Genomic DNA, 20,233 nt, shown 5'->3' on the forward strand with positions numbered 1-20,233 from the left:
GATCTTGGCCATATGGGCCTTCATATCTGGTTTGCGCGTGCACCCATTAATAATCATTTAATCCTCATAATTCCAATAGTTGGGTGGGTCACATTGACATTACCAGTAGGTAAAGACTAAAGCCTCTCGGACTTGGACATGAAGAAGAGTATTCATTCATACACGACCTCCTTCAGCAGTTTTGACCTTCACTTAGAGAGTAATTAATCCTCAGAGAAATGAACACACTTCCTATGCGTTGTCTGACAGATGCATGCACAGCTCGATGAGATCTTTCTTGTTCCCATCTGTCTCATCCTTGATACTTTTTCTTCCTTGCGACGACGTGCCTTTGGTCTGAGCTCTTTGTGGGGAAGAGGGGTGAAGCAAATTGCATGGACCATAAACATTACATGCAACAAAGATATTATCGTCAAAACCTATGCAAAAGGAGGACAAAGAAAGGGATTATCGGGTGGCGAACAGACCTGAGCTTCGAGGCTTCAAAGGCTCTGAGAAGGTGCCGCATGAGATCAACCTGAGCTTGAAGACAGACGACGTAGTCCATCGTTTCATCCAACAAGGAGTAGCCGTCCATGGCCTTGCCGCCTGGCACGAGTCGTTTGAGTACTTGCGCCCTCTTCTTCACCAAACTCCTCGCGAGAGTACATGCCTGCGCAGGCTTCTGCTTCCCGAAACGCTCTCTGAAGCTCCTTCGCAAGATCGTCTTGCATCTTTGGATCTTCCACGAGCTATAACATGGCATGGTTAGCCTCTCATACTGCTTCCCGAGGATACACTTGAGAAAGGACTTGTTGTCTTCTTTCTTGGACAGATGTGCGATGAGGCCATGTGTCCATCTCCTGCTGCCTCTTGCGACGGCCATGGCGACGTCGGCCGAGAGCTTGATGGCGTGCATTCTCGCTCGGAGACTCATGGTCCTGCATGGAAAGCCAGATAGTTGGAAGCCCATTAGCATTTGCTCGAGAAAGACCGACTTGAACCGGCTAGAAGCTCGCATGGTTATCGATCGAGTGGAATAACTTAACAGGTTAGCGAGGGCGAGGGATTGCTTATATGGAGGAGGAAGGAAGGAAAATATGAGAGAGAGAGAGAGAGAGAGGTTCTGCTAAGGGCATTGCACGTGATATTGTTTTTGTTTACGAACCTCTATGTACTTTTTATTCCAATAGGCGTTTGATATCTCACGCTGGTGGAATTAATGACAAAAGGATGAGAAAAATTAGAGAGCAGAGGGTAGAAGACAAGTGTGGTTCACAGAGAGAGAGAGAGAGAGAAATACATCTACCAAATTTTGTACTTGTAACATATGTAGAGGCCAAGCAAATGATTCTTTCACGAAGGGTGAGATTGGATCATGCATCCTATCATACATAGGTCGTAAGAGTAGGGAGTGTGAGTTGGGAGTCTCACATGGTGTTTGGCAAAAAGGAAGGAAGGGAATCGAGTGAGTCACTGGGAAGCACCGGAAGAGACCAATCTCTTCGCAGCTCATGGAGAGAGCCACGGTGGCCCTACTCGGAAAACAAACCACATGCATGCACATGGTGCCCAAGTCCCGTTCCCCAAGACAATGCCTGATATGTTCCAACCTATTGACCTCCTCACCATCGCCCATTTTATATTTATATGCATATACATATACATATATATATATATATATATATATATATATATATATATATATATATATATATATATATTGGCGAGGAAAAAAAATTGTGTGAGATTAGATATTTGAGTTATTTTTTTCAAACTTAAATCTCCTTGAATATTTTTTTATTAAAATTTTAATTTTTTTATATTTTTTTTCTTTCATCCTTTTTAATTTTAAAAAGAAACCTAAAACATCCAAAGTATTTTTAATATTTTCACCTATCAAAACATAGAGATATATAGAAGAACTAAACTCTAATCATTAGCATTTTCTTTCGATTTTTTCTCGTATTAAGATTTATTATCGTCGTAGGACTGATTTTAGAAATCTCAATCCCAACAGTTAATAATATTACGATCCGACTGAGCTCATTTAGATGGCAGCAACAGTGGTGAGTGCTATCGCATAATCTTCGGAAGAATGCTTGATAGGGGTAAAAACGAATAGGACATGACGCATCGGATTTGACGTAACACTGCCCCATGACAACCGCCCCAAACGGCGCACCACGCCAAGGGACAAGCATTAATACCAGCGTAACACGCACCCTCACCGACCGTATCCGCACGGCCTCGTCTTGCTGACCCCGTACGATCGGACAGAGCAGGGGAAGGCGTCGGCCAAGGCTTGCCACACCCTACAACTCGACCTTACCGCGCAACGCCCACAACGGCAACAAACGCGATCAGGAGTACGGCTCTGCCCCGACGGGGTGGCGTCAGGTAACATCGAGCTCACCTATAAATACCCACGGGCTCCCAGTCGGCGAGGTAAGCAGACAAGCACACGATTTTCCCCTAAAACTCCCCTCTACACCACTAACTTGACCGTTGGAGGGGTCGGGCCGAATCGCCGACCCGACCTTTGTGCAGGTATTCGAGGAAAGCCGACCCAGCGACGCGGAGCATCCCGGCCTTATTCCCCGTGATCGGTCGTCCCGAGATCTCAAGCCTGGCAGCCTCGCCTGATCCTAGTCGTTCGGACCCCTGAACCAGCCGCGTCGACCCCCAGGTCACGGCTAAAAAAGTTACTTACCGTAACAGATTGGCACTAGAAGGAGGGCCTCCGAATGACAAACGATCAGCAAACCCGCCTTGGCAAGCCCCCAGCCGTTGGGTTCCCCGCCCCGGGGGAACACCCCCCGCACGATGAAGCTCGCGACGAACACCCCGCAGCGACGTCGGAGCGTTACTGGCGATTATTCAACGACCCAGGTTTATCACCTCCCGACGGCGCCCCCACCGACCCGCCATCGGTACCTCCGGAGGCCTTTCACGACCTCACCCACCAAGTCCGAGCCCTAATGAGTATGGTGCAGACCATCATCCCAATCATCTCGCAGCGAACCCCCCCGCATGGGGCTCACCCTTCACAGCAACGGGAAACCCTCGTCCGGGCTCACATGCCCCTCTCCGGGCTCCCTGGCTCACCCCAGAACCCGACGGTTCGGCCCGGGAGCCGGGAGGCGGAGGATACGACGAGCCGTCCCGAGCGCGAGGTTCCGTCCGTCGATTCTACAAATGCCCTACGAGCCCAGCTGTGCCTTGTCAGTCGAAGACTCGATGAAGTACAACAGGAGGTCCGTAGGTCCAAAGGGGACCTCGGGGTGGACAGACAGCAAGGATCCCCGTTCACCCCCGAGATCCAAGATCAGGCGATCCCGCCACACTTCGCCTCCCCTCGCTAGACGCATACGACGGCACCGCCGACCCAGTAGACCACGTGGCCACTTTTTGCGCCCAGATAGCGCTATACGGGACTTCCGACGCCTTGATGTGCAGGGCATTCCCGACGACCCTACGGGGTCCGGCCCGCGCGTGGTACAGCAGCCTGAAGGCCGGGACCATCGCCTCCTTCGACCAACTCGCCAGAGACTTCGAGCTCAGTTTACTGGCTTACGCTCAACCGAAACCGTCCGTGGCATTACTCCTCGGACTCAACCAGAGGGAGGACGAGCCCCTCTCCCATTTTGTGAACCGCTTCACGACACAAATTCGCGGACTGTCGGACGCTCACCCCTCTCTATTGATGCAGGCATTCATGACAGGCCTGCGACCTTCCCGGTTCTTCTGGTCCCTCGTGGAGCGACCCCCTACCGCGGTTCCCGAAATGATTCAGCGTGCTGGCCAGTTCATCGCCGCAGAAACGTGGATGGCTGGGAAGCGGGAGCAACACAAGAAAGTCAAGACGGAGCCGCCCCGACAGCAGCAGCCCTCTGCCTCCCGTCGCAGGTTGGATAGATCCGACCCGAGGTCTCCCCTCCCTGTCTTGAGTTCTTCGCAGACGGAAATACTTCTCCATGAGAAGGGGAAGGGATTACTCAAGGAGCCCCACCCGTTGAGGAGCCCACGAGAGCTCGCGGACCGCTCGAAATACTGCCGTTTTCATCGGCAGCATGGGCACGACACTGAGCAGTGCCGTGAGCTAAAAAGGCAGATCGAGGAGCTTGTCCGCCGAGGGCATCTCGGCCACTACCTTCCACCGGTCAAGGAGCCGTCACCTCGCCTGGAAGGCCCCGTTGAACGACACATCAACATGATAGCCGGGGGGCCCGCAGCGGGGGGGGGGGGGGGGGGGGGGGGCTCCGTGTCGGGCAGAAAGGCGTATGCCCGGGCCGCTCCCGACGAAGCCTCGGGATACGAGCCCGAGCCCGAGATTACCTTCCCAACCGGAGCTGCCGAGCGACCTGACCACGACGACGCCCTGGTAATATCAGCCAGGATAGCCAACGCGCAGGTAAGAAGGATCATGGTCGACACGGGAAGCTCGGTCGATATACTTTACTTTGGTGCCTTCCAGAAGCTCGGCTTAGCCAAGGGATGCATGCGCCCGATCGGTTCAACGCTCACCGGGTTCACGGGAGAGTCAATATCACCTTTGGGGGCCATCACTTTGCCCCTAACCCTGGGCGTCCCGCCGAGGTCAAAAACGGTGATGACCGCCTTTTTGGTGGTCGACCTTCCTACGGCCTACAATGCCATACTGGGACGACCGACCCTCAATAAAACCAGAGCCTTTGTCTCGACCTACTACCAAACCATCAAATTCCCGACTCACATAGGGGTTGGAGAAGTCATCGGGAGCCCCCGTGAGTCCAGACGGTGCTACTTAACCGCCGTTTCACTACACAAGAGGACCAGAGTCGAGCCACCGCTGGAGGACCCACGGGAGACAAAAAAACCGGCCCCTCATCCCGAGACGAAGGGGCCCACCATTGATGTACCATTACAAGAAACCCGACCCGACCGAACGGTCAAGGTAGGATCGGAGCTACCCGAGCGGGAACGAGAGCAGCTCGTCGGACTCCTACGGGAAAACGCCGACATCTTCGCCTGGTCCCCGTCTGATATGACGGGCGTCGACCCAGGGGTGGCGCAGCACCACCTTAACATCCCACCTAACGCTCGCCCGGTAAAGCAAAGACCCAGACGGCAGGCCCCTGATCGGCAGCAGGCTATACAAGAGGAGGTGACCTGTCTCTTAGCAGCAGGCTTCATAGAGGAAGCCAAGTATCCTCAATGGCTGTCCAATGTAGTTCTCGTGAAAAAACACAATGGAAGCTGGAGGATGTGCGTTGACTACACCAGTCTCAACAATGCATGCCCAAAAGATTGTTACCCCCTCCCAAGAATCGACCAGTTGGTCGATGCCACAGCAGGACACGCGCGCCTCTCTTTCATGGACGCCTATTCAGGATATAACCAGATCAGGATGGCGCCCGAGGATAGCAAGCACACGGCCTTCCTCACCGACCAAGGGGTGTACTTCTATAAGGTCATGCCGTTCGGGTTGAAGAACGCCGGGGCCACGTACCAGAGGACGGTGAACAAAATGTTCGCCCATCAGATCGGAAGGAACATGGAAGTATACGTGGACGACAAGATCGTAAAAAGCCAAAAAATCGAAGCACATATTGCCGACCTGGCCGAGGCGTTCGACACACTACGTAAGTTCGGCATGCGGCTCAACCCCACAAAATGCGCCTTCGGGGTCACCTCCGGGAAATTCCTCGGGTTCATTATACATGAAAGGGGAATTGACGCCAACCCAGAGAAAGTCCAAGCGATCATCAATATGCAGTCGCCCCGGACGATCAAAGACCTGCAACGACTGAACGGAAGGATTGTTGCCATATCCCGATTCCTTGCCCGGTTGGGAGATCACTGCCTCCCCTTCTTCAGGGCGCTCAAGGACCCGAAAAACTTCCGATGGACAACGGAGTGCGAAGAAGCCTTCAAGCAGGTAAAGCAGCGCCTGGCGGACCTCCCCCGGCTCGCCTCTGTTTCTCCCGGCGAAAAGCTGGGCCTCTATCTGGCAGCCTCGCCCCATGCAGTCAGTTCCGTCATGATCAAAGAAAGCTCGGGCAAACAGCTTCCGATCTACTACGTTAGCCACATCCTAAGCGGACCCGAGGGGCGCTACCCGCCGATAGAGAAACTTGCGCTCGCCCTGGTGCTGTCGGCTCGGAAGTTGCGTCCCTACTTCCAAGCGCACCCAGTTGAGGTCATCACCGACCAACCCCTGCGGCAGGTTTTATCTAAATTCGATGTTGCAGGTCGGCTTCTCAAGTGGGCAGTAGAGCTAGGCGAGCATGATATAAGATACGTGCCCAGGACCGCCATCAAAGCACAGGCGGTGGCCGACTTCATCGCAGAGCTAACCCAGGTGACGAGCGAGGATCTAGAGCAGCCTCCCGAAGCTTGGATCCTACACGTGGACGGCTCATCCAACTCAAGGGGCGCCGGCGCGGGACTGGTCCTCCTCGCCCCCGACGGTCGCTCGTTCGAGCGCTCCCTCCGCTTCGGGTTCAAGGCCACTAACAACGAGGCGGAATACGAAGCGCTCCTGGCAGGACTCAGGCTGGCCCTCGAGATGCAGGTGGCCGCTGTACACGTCCTCACTGACTCGCAGCTGGTGGCCGAACAGCTCAGCGGCGCATATGAGGCTCGGGACCCGACCATGGCGAAATACTTGGCACAGGTAAGGGACCTGACTGCTAAGTTCCCTTATTTCACATTATCCAATGTCCCGAGGGGGGAGAACGAGCGGGCCGACGCATTGGCCAAGCTGGCGTCAAAACCAACCTGCAAAACACACCTAGAGATCGAGGAGCTTCCTGCCCGCGCCATCGAAGTAGCGATTACGGCCCCCGGAAATGCCCCGATCACGTGGGTATAGGAGCTGCTGCGTTTCAAGCGGGATGGGATCCTTCCCCGCGACGAGGTAGCGGCTCGACGGCTGCGCCGTACGCACGCGTGGTACGCCGAAGAAGGTGGCCGGCTTTATAGGCGGTCCTTCACCTATCCCCTCTTACAGTGCCTAGAGCCGGAGGAGGCCCAGACGGTCCTGGCTGAAGTCCATGAAGGGGTTTGCGGAGAGCACAGCGGAGGGCGAACCCTGGCGCACAAATTGCTTCGCCAGGGGTACTACTGGCCGAGCATGTGCCGGGACGCAAAAGCTTACGCTCAACGTTGCGGCGCATGCCAAGAACACGCCCGCGCACCCCGACAGCCCGCGGTCCCTCTCAACCCCGTCACGTGCGCATGGCCGTTTGCGCAGTGGGGGTTAGACCTCCTCGGCCCCTTCCCGCCGGCTTCGGGACAACGGAAATATATCATCGTGGGGGTAGATTACTTCACAAAGTGGGTCGAGGCCGAGCCATTGGCGACGATCACGGAGCACCAAATGGAGAAGTTCGTATGGAGAAACATAGTGACTCAGTTCGGGGTGCCCAGGGCCATTATTACGGATAACGGACCGCAGTTCGCGGGCAGAAGGTTCAGGGAGTTCTGCGCAGGTCATGGCATCCAACTAAGGTTCAGCTCGGTAGCACACCCTCAGACGAACGGACTGGCAGAGGTGACTAACCGATCCATCCTGGACGGACTCAAAAGAAGGGTGTCCGCGGCCCGGTCGACCTGGGCCGACGAGCTCCCTAGCGTCCTATGGTCACTACGCACCACACCCAAGACCGCGACTGGGGAATCCCCGTACAGCCTGATGTTTGGAACCGAGGCTGTCCTTCCGCCCGAGGTAACCATCTCCACCCTCCGGACGAGGAGCTTCGTCGAAGAAGTTTCTAACGAAGGACTTCGCGCCAGCCTCGACATGCTCGAGGAACGACGCGCGGATGCGCACCTGAAAGCCCTTTCTTACCAGAGAGCCGTCGCAAGGGTCTACAACAGGAAGGTACGACCTCGACCGATAAAGTTAGACGACCTAGTTCTCCGAAGGACCGAGGTCAGCAACCCAGCCCGAGCCAGGGGGAAGCTAGCCCCCAAGTGGGAAGGACCTTATCGGGTCGTAGAGGTGATCCGGCCGGGTACGTACCGACTCACATCGATGGACGGTTCTCGCGTACCGAGAACATGGAACATCGGGAACCTCAAGAAGTTTTTCGTCTGAGGCAAAGAAACCTTTTCGTTTAAAGAGGTAGAACTTTTTCGTTCAAAAGTTTTTCTCCCAAAGGACGGAAGCCTTCGCCTAGGAAGAGAGGAGGGAGTTGATAAAATGGAAGGGAAAAAGCCTTTAAGAAACCAAGCCAAGATACAGGACCCGACTTACAAAAAATCGACCGACTGGCAAAATAAAATACAGGACGCTTTGTCTTCATTGCCCAGGCTCCTCCAGGCGATCATCAAAGGGAACCTCCTCGGGCATATCCACCCCCCGGTCCTCGGGGTGAGGAGCGAAGGGGTTCTCCTCTACCTCAAGACCGGGGTGGCGAGCGCGGAAGCGGGAAGTGGCGATACGGTAGCCGTACTCAAAGGACACCCGCCCCGTCCGCGTAAGCCCGAGCTCGAACCCCTCCGACTTCTTGTAGGCCTCGAGGAGCTCCTTGTCTCTCGCAGGTCGAAGCCGGGTCTCCTCCTCCAGCGCCTCCGAGGCCGACTTCGCTTCGGCCTTCGCCTCCTCCAGCGCCTTCGAGGCCGACTTCACTTCGGCCTTCGCCTCCTCCAGCTTCTTGCTGAGGGAACTCGCCTCCGTTTTCACCAAGCGGAGCTCTGTCCGTTCCACTCTTATTGTCTTCTGAAGCCCCTCGTTCGCCTTATTGGAGGCCTCGAGCTCCGATCGGAGGCGTGCAGCCTCCGCCTCCAAATCCGCCGCCCGCTACTCGGCAGCCGCCACGGCCTCCGGACCAGAGCCGGATCGAACCTCCTCGACTTGGCGGACAAGCTCGGCGTTGCGGTTGGCAAGGCCCCCGATGACCCGGCTGGCGTCACGCACCCTGTCCATCAGGGCCTTCGCATAATGGAGCCCCTACACGAGGAAGATCGGGTCAAGAAGGCCGGCGCCGGACAGACAAGCCCTGAAAGCGGAAACGTACCCAAACCAAAGACTGGGCGGACTTATTGAGCAGCACATCCGAAGGGTGGGTGTACAGGTCCCGAGCCATGTCGGGGTGAAGCGCGCCTCGGAGAAATGCCGCGGAGGGATCTCCCCCGGCCCACACCCTGTCTCCTCGGGATAGGCCTTCCCAACGGGCCACCAAGGGCTCGGCGGCCCCAGCAAGTGGGATCTCGCTCGCCAGCCGTGTTAGAAACGGCTCCCCGTCTCCAGCCGGGAGTCGGCACAGGTCGCGCACGGAGACAGGGCGTGGGCCCTTCCCCGATGGCCGCCGGCTAGACCCGGCCCCGCCGCGGCGGGGGCCTGCCTCAGGGCCCCTCGACGGGGTTGTCCTCGCCCTCTTCGAAGGACGCTCAGCCTCGACCTCCAGTGGGACGGCCTCCGTGCCGGGCTGCGGGTCGTCCGGCTGAGTTGGGAGAGAAGGTGCCGAGTCGCCCGACGTAGTGGGGTGAAGAGGTTGCGGCGCCTGAACCTCCAGGAACGACCGGAGCTTCACCATTTCTGCAAAAGATGGAACGGGTTAGTACCTAGAATGAGCCACGCCAAAACCCCAATCCAAGCGCCGTTAAACGTACCCAGAGGCACCGAGCTAAGGCCCGCCTCGACCAGCCATTGTTCGGTCATGGCCCGGATGGCCTGCGACTTAGGGAGGATCTCTCTCAGCCTCCCCAAAGCGTGGCGCTCCGCATCGCCCAAGCAGGGGGTGGTGTTATCGATCGCCCGCGCGGACCAGCGGACTCTGAAGCCCCAGTCCTGCTCACGGCTGATATAGAAAAACCTCCCCTTCCATCCCTTGTTGTTGGAAGGGGCACCCCCCACGCGAAAGCCCATTCGGGCCGACAGGAAGTAGCCCCCCAAGCTCTTGCAAAGACGATAACAAGAGAGAAAGAGATCGATGGTAGGGGTGATGCCGGCATAATGACATTCCCCTAGGAATGCCACTAGGTAACGCTAAGAGTTCGACGTCACCTGAGACGGCGAGATCCGCCAAAAGGACAGGCAAGATACGATGAGTGGATGGAGAGGAAAGCGCAAGCCCGCTTCCAGGGCGTCAAGGGATAGGGCGAAGCCCTTCGGGACGGGATCATACGCCCTTTGCCCCGGCTCGGGGGCACAGAGGATACAGTCCCCCGGAATATGATAACAATCCCGGAGTCCTTCCAGCAAAGACCCGCTCACGACGGAGTCCAGGTCGTGTGGCCACATCAGAGCCTCGAGGGCTCGTGCTGCTTCTCCGTTGGAAGACTCAATGGGGGACGAAGCAGGGTTCCCCTCTCCAGCCCCGAGGATAGGTGGGGGGGAAGAAGAAGAAGAGGACGAAAGGGACAAAGGAGGAGAAGAGGACGACATCCCAACTGACCTTAGGAGGAGGAAAAGACTACGCAGGAGACTGGGAAGAGAGTCGGGGAGGCAACGGCAGAGCTCGAAGGAGGAAACGTCGCAGCAGAAGATAGAGACAAGCTTCGGCGTCCGCTATTTAAGGGTGATGTCCCGCCAGAATCAAGGCCCCTTCGCCTCCCAAGAACGGACAACAGCTCACCCACGCACGCGCCCAGCCGTCGCGTCGCATCGGAAGACACCAAAAGGCCCTTCGCCTTAATGAAGGCATGACATGGCGACCCCGCTGAAGCGGCAGCAGCCGGGCGCCTCGACCTCAACAACGAGCCAACCCGCCCTTTCTCGAGGCGGGATTAAATACGGTAACTTTTCGGCCCCCACCGCCGCCAAAAATCAAAAGCAAGGCCTAGGCTACACGCCTCCCGAGACCACGCCTGCGCGGTAACCCGCCTGCGCCGTGCTCCTCGGCCCTCGACTGCACGCCTCCCGAGACCACGCCCGCGTGGTAACCCGCCTGCGCCGTGCTCCTCGGCCCTCGGTTGCACACCTCCCGAGACCACGCCTGCGCGGTAACCCGTCTGCACCGTGTTCCTCGGCCCTCGACTGCATGCCTCCCGAGACCACGCCTGCGCGGTAACCCGTCTGCACCGTGCTCCTCGACCCTCGGCTGCACGTCTCCCGAGACCACGCCTGCGCGGTAACCCGTGTGCACCGTGCTCCTCGGCCCTCCGTCTGCGCCGTGCTCCTCGGCCCTCGGCTGCACGCCTCCCGAGACCACGCCTGCGCGGTAACCCGCCTGCGCCGTGCTCCTCGGCCCTCGGCCGCACGCCTCCCGAGACCACGGCGACACTATAACCCAATCGCATCATACTACCCGACCCTTTTCGGCTCTATGATCATCAAGTTTGGCCCCGTCCGACCAACCCGCCGACAACTCGCCCTGTAGACCCGCGTGGACAAGTCACCCGGAGACAGGAGCCATGCCTCGGGCCCCCCCCCCTACATGCGAAAACCAACGCATAGCTCCTTCCGGGGGGGAATATGATAGGGGTAAAAACGAATAGGACATGACGCACCGGATTTGACGTAACACTGCCCCATGACAACCGCCCCAAACGGCGCACCACGCCAAGGGACAAGCATTAATACCAGCGTAACGCGCACCCTCACCGACCGTACCCGCACGGCCTCGTCTTGCTAACCCCGTACGACCGGACAGAGCAGGGGAAGGCGTCGGCCAAGGCTTGCCACACCCTACAACTCGACCTTACCGCGCAACGCCCACAACGGCAACAAACGCGATCAGGAGTACGGCTCTGCCCCGACGGGGTGGCGTCAGGTAACATCGAGCTCACCTATAAATACCCACGGGCTCCCAGCCGGCGAGGTAAGCAGACAAGCACACGATTTTCCCCTAAAACTCCCCTATACACCACTAACTTGACCGTTGGAGGGGTCGGGCCGAATCGCCGACCCGACCTTTGTGCAGGTATTCGGGGAAAGCCGACCCAGCGACGCGGAGCATCCCGGCCTTATTCCCCGTGATCGGTCGTCCCGAGATCTCAAGCCTGGCAGCCTCGTCTGATCCTAGTCGTTCGGACCCTTGAACCAGCCGCGTCGATCCCCAGGTCACGGCTAAAAAAGTTACTTACCGTAACAATGCTAATGATTTGATGATGCCGAAAGCTCGTAGTTCGTGCTCCCGCGGATGGAGATCATGAGGACATGAACAGTTTGTGTCTAACTTGTGAGAGATTTAATGGGTGAGACAGTTTACTCTGTAACAATAGGCGATCAGAAAAGGACTTCCAGTGATCCATCAATTTAACTTCTTCTTCTTCTTCTATTTTGAGCTCTTATTTCCAAGTCTCCATCTTCTTTTCATTTGGTTCTGCTGCAATTGCCTTTAAATTCTTGGTTGTAGCAGTTAGAATCAGAGAACACATGGGCAAAGGTATAATTGTACTCTTCTCACAGAACCGATTGTGACCAGTCGATGCATCCTTTTTGAATCAACGGTCTTATCGAAATCAATCAACCTAATGACATAATAACATATATATATTGAATCGATAATTCTAACTTAGCACACAAATTAAGCATCTTTATAATTTTCTGATGAAATATTTTTAGGTCTCGCTTTATCTTTCTTTATACCACTAATATTAAAAATAGCATGATGAATAATCTCAAATTAATCGACGTAATAAAATCAGTTTACTAGACTAAAAACAGACTTCGCACAAAAAAAATTTATATATGATGGAAAATATTTTTTATGTTTCTGTCACATTCTTTGATATGTTATGCTTGATTCATGGAGAAGATAATACGTATACGTGTGTATAATATATACATGCGGTATATAATGTGACTAGGGTTTGCCCGGGATGACATGCCCCAGCTAGGGTGCTCGAATCACGCGAACACATGGTCACACATGGATGGGCTCCTCTTTATCCCAACAAAGGCATGCATCCCTCCGGATTTGAGGACAGAGGGACCCCTCTCTTCCTATGTCCTCAACTGGAACACCTTTGGAAAAATAATTCTTATTCGTCAGGCTTCTCAGAGTTGTCTTCTTGGATCATGTTCTTTGTGCAGCTGAACATATCCATGACTTGAATATATATACATAGCTCGCCTACCTACGACTGATTAATGTTGTTTTAATTCCCTGGAAACATGGGGAGTCTTTGTGTCAGCTTTCCGTGCCCAATGCATGCGTTGCAGAGATTAGGATCTTGTCTCATAGCACTTGGTTTTTGGGGGATCCAAGCTCACAAATCATTTCGAGGACAAAGCAAGGTGTTGATATCAACTATGATGCCACTGCATGGGAGTATCCAAAGCTTTCATCTTCTTCTTCTTTTTCTAAAGAGCTCGGTCAATGGAATATATCTAACTTTATCGCTTTCAAACACCAGGAAATCATGATCATGTACAAACTGCAATAGAAAGTATAATAGATATGTATCGATAAAAGAGTCGCTGGGCATGAGAATTGTTGTTTCATCTACTCTTTATCTCATGTTGATAATGATGCACTACGCCATAGTAAGCTGTCTTGTGATCACTGTGCAGTTATTCATTCTAATTGAGCTGCATTAGATTCGTTTTCTTTCTCTTCAGTCTTTTCTGGACAGGCAAACCATAGTAAGCTTACGCGTAGATCTTTGAGAGGCTTCCACGATTGTATAGAATTCTACTTTTGACCATAACTTTATTAAGTAGGAGGAGACGTATGTGATGTGTATTGCAAGCTCGTAAGCATGTGATGTGTATTGCAAGCTCGTAAGCATGTGATGGAGTGTTGGATGATTTAGTATAGCTGAATTAAGCAAGTCTTGCGGAATTAATAAAAGGCATGTATGTTTGTGGCAGCTTAAATGCAGAATTGACCTGTTAATAGTTTCTTTCCTTTTCCATTGACACCTTGTTCTCCTCTCCCTCACGAAAGCGGAAAATGGATCCAAAGCCACTTTGAAGACCGAGATGCATGCGTTTCTTGTCACTTTCGCATCGATTCCTTCCACTTCATGGATTTCCACCGTGTGGTTTCGCTTCTCTTCTCGCGTTTCTGCAAGCTCGGATCATGGAAATAACACATCTCCTGCCACCGGTAAGTGGAAGACATACATAGATAGATTTGGACGTACATACTGGATCAGCTATAACGCCGGCATAAAGTGGGAGAGACATATTGAGAGCATGTAATGTTATCGCAGGAAGAAAAAGGAAGATCTCAGCCATTTAGTATTTACACGCAGATAACAACTGCTGGGATTCCGGCAGAGAGACATCGGATTTAGAGAGGAGAGACGCCGTAGAGATGAGAAAGACTCTTGAGGACATCAACCTGCAGCTCCAAGAAGGATATGTACTCGGCTGTCCGCATGAGCAACCCCTCGACGCTGTCGTCTTGGCGACCAGGAATGATGCTTTCCAGCTTCCTGAGCTTTCCCTGCACTGAGTTCTGCGGGCTGTCTTCCTTCTCGCTGGGGGGCACAGTCCTTCTTCTTCTTCTTCTTCTTGTTGTCGTTGCTGCTCCCCCTGTAGAAGACGAAGGCTTCTTCATTTCAAGTGGTCTACCCACGCAAGACAAGCTATAGCCTCCTCAGTGCGTTCACGCATGCGTGAAGGATGAAATATAAATAGGTAGCAGCGAGGGTGGCCACAGGCTCACATGGGCAAGTGGACCAAACGAGCTTGTACGCCCACAAAGCATTCAAAGTGTAGCAGCGGATAGGGCCATGGTGAACTTTGAAATCTGAAGGGAAGAATTCACATTGTTGAATTGTAGCTCGCTCATTCACTGTTGTCACAAGAAAAAGATGCGGTCCAAACAACAAAGGAACACAATGTTTCAACTAACACACTTGATACCGATCTGTAATCGAAATCCAAGAGAAGTATATCTACGATACAGAAGGCAGCAAGCGCACTGAATCCCTTCCATCCTTGAACCATTCATTCATTGTTGAGTGCAGCACAACCTTAATTTCCACAAACAAGGATGCCCATGATCAAGTTTACCAGAAAGGTGAAAGGTGTAGTGGACTCTGCATTCAGCATGGTCCACTGAATCCATGCCCTGATGTTGCCAAACGTCGACGAGCCTTACAGGCTCACCCTTCTGGTTTCCCAAGGTCCTACGCACTGTTCTTTGCCTGCAGCTACAAGGAAGCTCCGTATGTTGGTCCTGTGCCACTGTCCCTGCTCGGATGGTCATAGATATCAGTACAGATGTGATGGTCCCAACTAAAGCCTTCCAATTAAAATGATACAATGGTGAGGCCTCCTCTGCGTGCGTTTGTACTGCACTAAGCTGTCGACGTCCGATCTGAGCAGATACAACTGAACCCTAATGAGCATGATTCAGCTCTGCTATCTCCATATTGTTTCCACGGCAAAAAATGAGTGGTCCAAACATTAGGGTTCCACAAACGTGATCGAATAGGACAACTTGATACTATTTGGTGAGATGAACTCGCACCATCGAGCCATTGTCTATGTACACCGAAGTGCTGTTTCAACAAGCTTTTGAGGCAGTAGCATGTGTCCGTTTGCGTCTGAACATGAAGCAGTCTGTCTTATACTAGGTATGAGGGAGAAGAGGAAGATGGTGGATGGGGATGAGTGAAGCCATGGTCCAAAGGAGTTGCGTCTTTCGTTTCGGACCATCAGCCCTAGCTAGGGTGGCACATGGGGACATGGGGCCATGGCCGTCCGCATGAATCGAGGGCATGTGAGCTGACAAGCAGTAGCCCACAGTCACCACTGCAAGAGAAAGTGAGCCAACCTGCACACATGATGTTTCGTGTCTGCAGACCCTGTCCACATATGACTTGTGGATCAACTTTATTCTTCCATGTATCTATCCGGAGCCATTTGATGCAGGTAGGACCAGGCATGCGTAATCCAACTCGAACCTCAACTATCCATAGAATCTGGTCCTGCTAACTCTGTTCGAGCCTGCCAGAATCCACCAGCTCTGCGTTAAGACATCTTCTTCCTGTTTCAGCATATTCTAGGTTTTCGCAGACTGAGACACGGTTCGGAAGATAAGCGTTTCACTTATCGTCACTTGTGTTCTTTCGAGTTGGAGTGGACCAGCGAGGAAAGCAAAACCAGAGATGAAGATGGAAGCTTCGGCATCAAACATGATCCGTCCGAGAGAGTCGTAAGCTGCTGCTTCCCTCTTTACTTTTTTTAATTCTTGGTTACTGGACTCAATTGCGGATATTTATATGATTGGGCCATGGAACATAGGATACCCCTAAGCCGCGAGGAACAGTATGCCCAAAGAGACAGGAGAGGAATGAGAGAGAATCCACTTAATGGTGTGGTTGAGAGTCTCTGTCATTCATTCATGCTCATGCACATGGAAGACAGCGGACTCGGCACTCGTCGAGCAGGACGTACCGGTTCGTTCCGTGTCTCAGCCGCTGTTTCCTTGACCCAAGATAACGTAGACTCGCGGGGAGAGGCTAATGCCGTCTTGGACCTCTTCTGTGCCCATCTTTGAAATGTCGTCGTCGTCGTCATCATCATAATCCAGTCTTATCAAAGAACCAGATGGAGGCGTACGACTGGAACAGGAACACAAGCTGCTACACAAGATCTTGCAGAATGACCGGTGAGATCTCGATGTTCAGGCACTCTCACATGAACGATCATCTGGCTACCTCGGATACTTATCTTCTTCGCCGTAATAAGACGTGAGTCCCATCAGACAGTGGAAGAACCACTCAGATATGATGGAGAAACTTTGCCGAGAAGTTCCCATTACTCAACCCCAATTAACGATACATCAAGCCTACGACTCTACGAGCGAAGACAGGGATCCTTAATGCCTAGGGATTCACAGTCTTGCACTGATGACAAGAAAGAGTAGCACAAACGTCCACCGCAAACATTTCATAGTCGTTCTGTTTGATCAGTGCAGTCAGAATACACATGCTAATGCTTCCCAATGGCATCAATCAGTACACTGTTTGACTTCAAGCCGTTTGACTTCCATCTACTGATCTCAACCTGTCAACATTGTTCTGTAATTCATAACTTGTTCTCTGCTGCACCATTTAGCCATTAAGTTGGCTGCATTGACATGGACATATCACATGCATAGAGATCTGAAACATATTGCCTTACATTGACAGATTACATCGGTCTCATGTACGCAGACATCGGAATCCAGGTGTTACAGTTACCATGAGTACACGCAGAAGATAGTGTCTCCCGCAGCCTATGAGCAGTTTATGTCGAACTTATATCTAAACGTGTCCTTGCAAAGCTAAACGTTTGCAATTCGTTGATTTCCCAGCATGATTTCCTGTCCTGCTTCAGTCTGTGTACTCTCTCCCACGAATCATTGATTCCTGCAGCGCGGCCAGTCCAATTTCACCGTCTTAATGATTGTTATGTTCCATGATTAACCGTGCAATATACTTAGAGTTGCATCAAACCGAGTTAAGATTGCCAGCTTCCAATGGCCCAGGCGAAGCCTGGATGAGTTTGGGCCTTCTCCATGACTGTTCTTCGTGAAGAAGAACCGGTGAGACCCAATGAACTCCCCACTCCATGACTGTTCTCGGTAGCTCTCCCACACATACGTGTAAAGGAGACCGTCCGTCTTTTGTTGTATCGCTCTCTTCTCTGTCCGAGAACTCCGTATCTTGCGCTTCCTGCAAGTGACCCAGATCAGGACGGTCCATTCCCTTACGGACGGCTCATCTTGGATAGATCTGGGCCGAGCATGCATGTCGACGCGGCGGTGCCTGCCATCATATCATGGACTTCTCTGCCAGTGATCGGGCGGTAGTCCACCGGTGGTCCTGGACCCGTTTATGGTTCGGCACCCATCACACAGTCTCGGCTAAATGGTTTGCTAGCTCGGTTTTGCAGAACAAGTGTTTCAAATATTGCTGTGGACGGAGCTTTAGCCATTGAATGCTTCTCTTGTCGGAGTGCAGTAAAGCCGAAGGGGAGGGAGGAAGGACGAGTGAGAGATGAAATGACTGCTTTTTATCCTTATTTGTACCTCCACTGAATAGGAGGATTCAGTGAGGGAAAAGAAACACGAAGGCCACTGCCGCCACTCTCTCTCTCTCTCTCTCTCTCTCTCTCTCTCTATGTATATGTATATCCATCATAAAATCATTAAATGAAACACTACATGTTATCTCCAATTTAGTGCCTCGGCAAAATATTGGCGAACAAGTCTCTCTTCAAGAAATCTTCACACGCATCAATATCAAGTACATGGATTAGCCAACAAAACTCCGCCCGACAGGAACCGAAATCCTCGGGCAAAATGTTGACTCCAAACCCTGTAGGAGAACATGAGATAGCCAGTAGAAACCACTATGTTTATTGTCATTGTAGTAATGATTATATATATATATATATATATATATATATAATGATTGCATTCAATGACCATGGGTAAATAAATACATAGAAGATTTTCCTCGTCAGAATGATCACATTGGATTGGGCTTAACATTCAAAAGAGTCAAAAGAAACATATTTTTCTCTAATTTGCAAATGTAATTTTTCGAAAAGAAAAGAAAGGGTTGATCATAGGATAAGAAGTCCATCTACGGCCTACATTTAAGACCTTGATAATTACATTACGAAGACTCCCACTGGATGCATGAACCCATAAAGCTAGATGCAATGAATTGTGTGTACGAGGTCTGTGAAACGTTCGCGATTGACCATTGCAGTGCCCAGTGATTGGTGCAATATTCTTGCATAAAGACATGTTATATTGAACCAACGCAAGAATAGAGACCCCAAGTTCAAAGTCAACATTTCTTGCTCCACAGTAGCTGTATATAGGGCCCTTTCAAATCCACTGTGCCCACATTAAAACCCATGCTAGATTTCACACATCCACTTGGTGTCTGACCACTGCATCCCAGATTGTCCATCACAACCCCATGTCTTTGCAAGTAGGTGTGTGTCCAGAGACAATTAATGGTCTCATCCTTGATGTTGGATTGCTCACCACCAACCCATCCCTGATTCCTTCTACATAGAGAAACAGTAGCCGGAAGAAGCAAGTATATGCATGGAGGCCATGAGTCTCCCTCAGAAATTTGACCTTGTCCCCGAAGTTTGTCACCTTTGTTTCACATGCAATAGTGCATGTATAAAAAAAATATCTCCTTGTATTTGCATCATCAGCTGAACCTGTGCAGTGTTCATGGCTCTCTTTCAACTTGGGGTCACCATCACCTTGTCTCTTGAACCCAGGGTTACTGTTCGTGGACTGTTTTGGATCTTTCAGCTAAATATCATCACGCATACGTGACTTCTACCCTTGCTAGCTATCTAACGAGAAGGTATCAGCCATGGTGATCCGAGTAGCACTCAATTGTCGCCCTCTTCAAGCAAAGAGAACATGTTCCACTTGGCAGCTACACTCTTCAGCGCGTGCATGAGAGCTGCATCATTAGTTGACAGGTTCACATTTAAGCCTCATGGTCGAGACATGAATTTAATGAAGGCGAGTGAGTTCCGAAATGATTCATTCAGTCTCCCTTTTCGTGTGGTCAAATGAATCTCTCCTTCTATTAGGCTGAATTGGAGTTATTTGGCCGGCAAATTCCTCAGGGGAAAGATCTTCACGCATCGAAAGAAAGATGCCATCTTGACGCTTTGGAGTTGTCTAGCCGGTGCAAGTGCGACCGGGTACAAAATTTTCAACGGAGTTGCTGATGAAGGTAAACAAGTGGTGTTGTATGTCGATGCAGATAGATAGATGGAGCTTTCATGGAGGTAGAGAGGTTGAAGTGCTTGCTCTGCACTCAGCAAATACGTGAGTTTTCTTCTTGGCAAAGCAAACGCTATAAGCATCTACTTGGATTCTGTTCTAGAGAGTTTCCTTGAAGCTAACCACTGCTGTCTCCTAACTCTAGAAAGCAACACACACACACACACACAAAAAGGTTCATTTAATACTGTTTTTTAATGCAAAACTTATATTATCCAATAAAATGGTATTTAATTTTTATATGTTCTCTGTGGATCCGTCTATTTCTACTTTAAACCGACTGTAAGAGCTGCCAGTATCTGACACTGAACACATATACCTACAGCATAAACAAACCAAGAAGAAGGCAAAAGCTATTGTGCACACACATACATCCATCTCAGCCTCGTGCAATTTGCTTGCCGAGTTCAGAAGGAAGGAAAATATCAGCTTTTCAAGACACTTTAGAGCAGCAGCAGAACCTGACAACATTTACAACGACAACCACAACAAAGCCTTGCTTTTTAAGTAAGCCTTCATCCACTCCCAACTTTTTGTTCATTTTGAGCACTGATGAGAAACAGTGAAAGGAAGTCATGAATGGTGCGGTGCTTAGGAGGGTTTCCTTT

At 51.8% G+C, this 20,233-nt stretch overlaps 2 protein-coding genes across 2 annotated transcripts; both read right to left on the reverse strand.

Moving 5' to 3' along the window:
• Positions 1-46: 46 nt before the first annotated feature.
• Positions 47-1,097, reverse strand: LOC103974367 (transcription factor IBH1-like 1). The gene is made up of 2 exons (XM_009389180.3): positions 468-1,097; positions 47-343 (listed from the first exon to the last, which is right to left on the reverse strand). Exons 1-2 carry the CDS (start codon positions 998-1,000, stop codon positions 232-234), a joined length of 645 nt encoding a protein of 214 aa, XP_009387455.2. The 5' UTR covers positions 1,001-1,097; the 3' UTR covers positions 47-231.
• Positions 1,098-8,266: 7,169 nt separating this feature from the next.
• On the reverse strand, positions 8,267-10,354 carry LOC135607525 (uncharacterized). Its single transcript, XM_065099462.1, has 5 exons — positions 9,974-10,354; positions 9,580-9,865; positions 8,985-9,505; positions 8,813-8,917; positions 8,267-8,767 (listed from the first exon to the last, which is right to left on the reverse strand). The coding sequence occupies exons 1-5, from the start codon at positions 10,352-10,354 to the stop codon at positions 8,267-8,269; spliced, it is 1,794 nt and encodes a 597-aa protein (XP_064955534.1).
• Positions 10,355-20,233: the final 9,879 nt, after the last annotated feature.

The sequence above is a fragment of the Musa acuminata genome, chromosome BXJ2-3 (assembly GCF_036884655.1).
Source record: "Musa acuminata AAA Group cultivar baxijiao chromosome BXJ2-3, Cavendish_Baxijiao_AAA, whole genome shotgun sequence".
Lineage (NCBI taxonomy): Eukaryota > Viridiplantae > Streptophyta > Magnoliopsida > Zingiberales > Musaceae > Musa > Musa acuminata.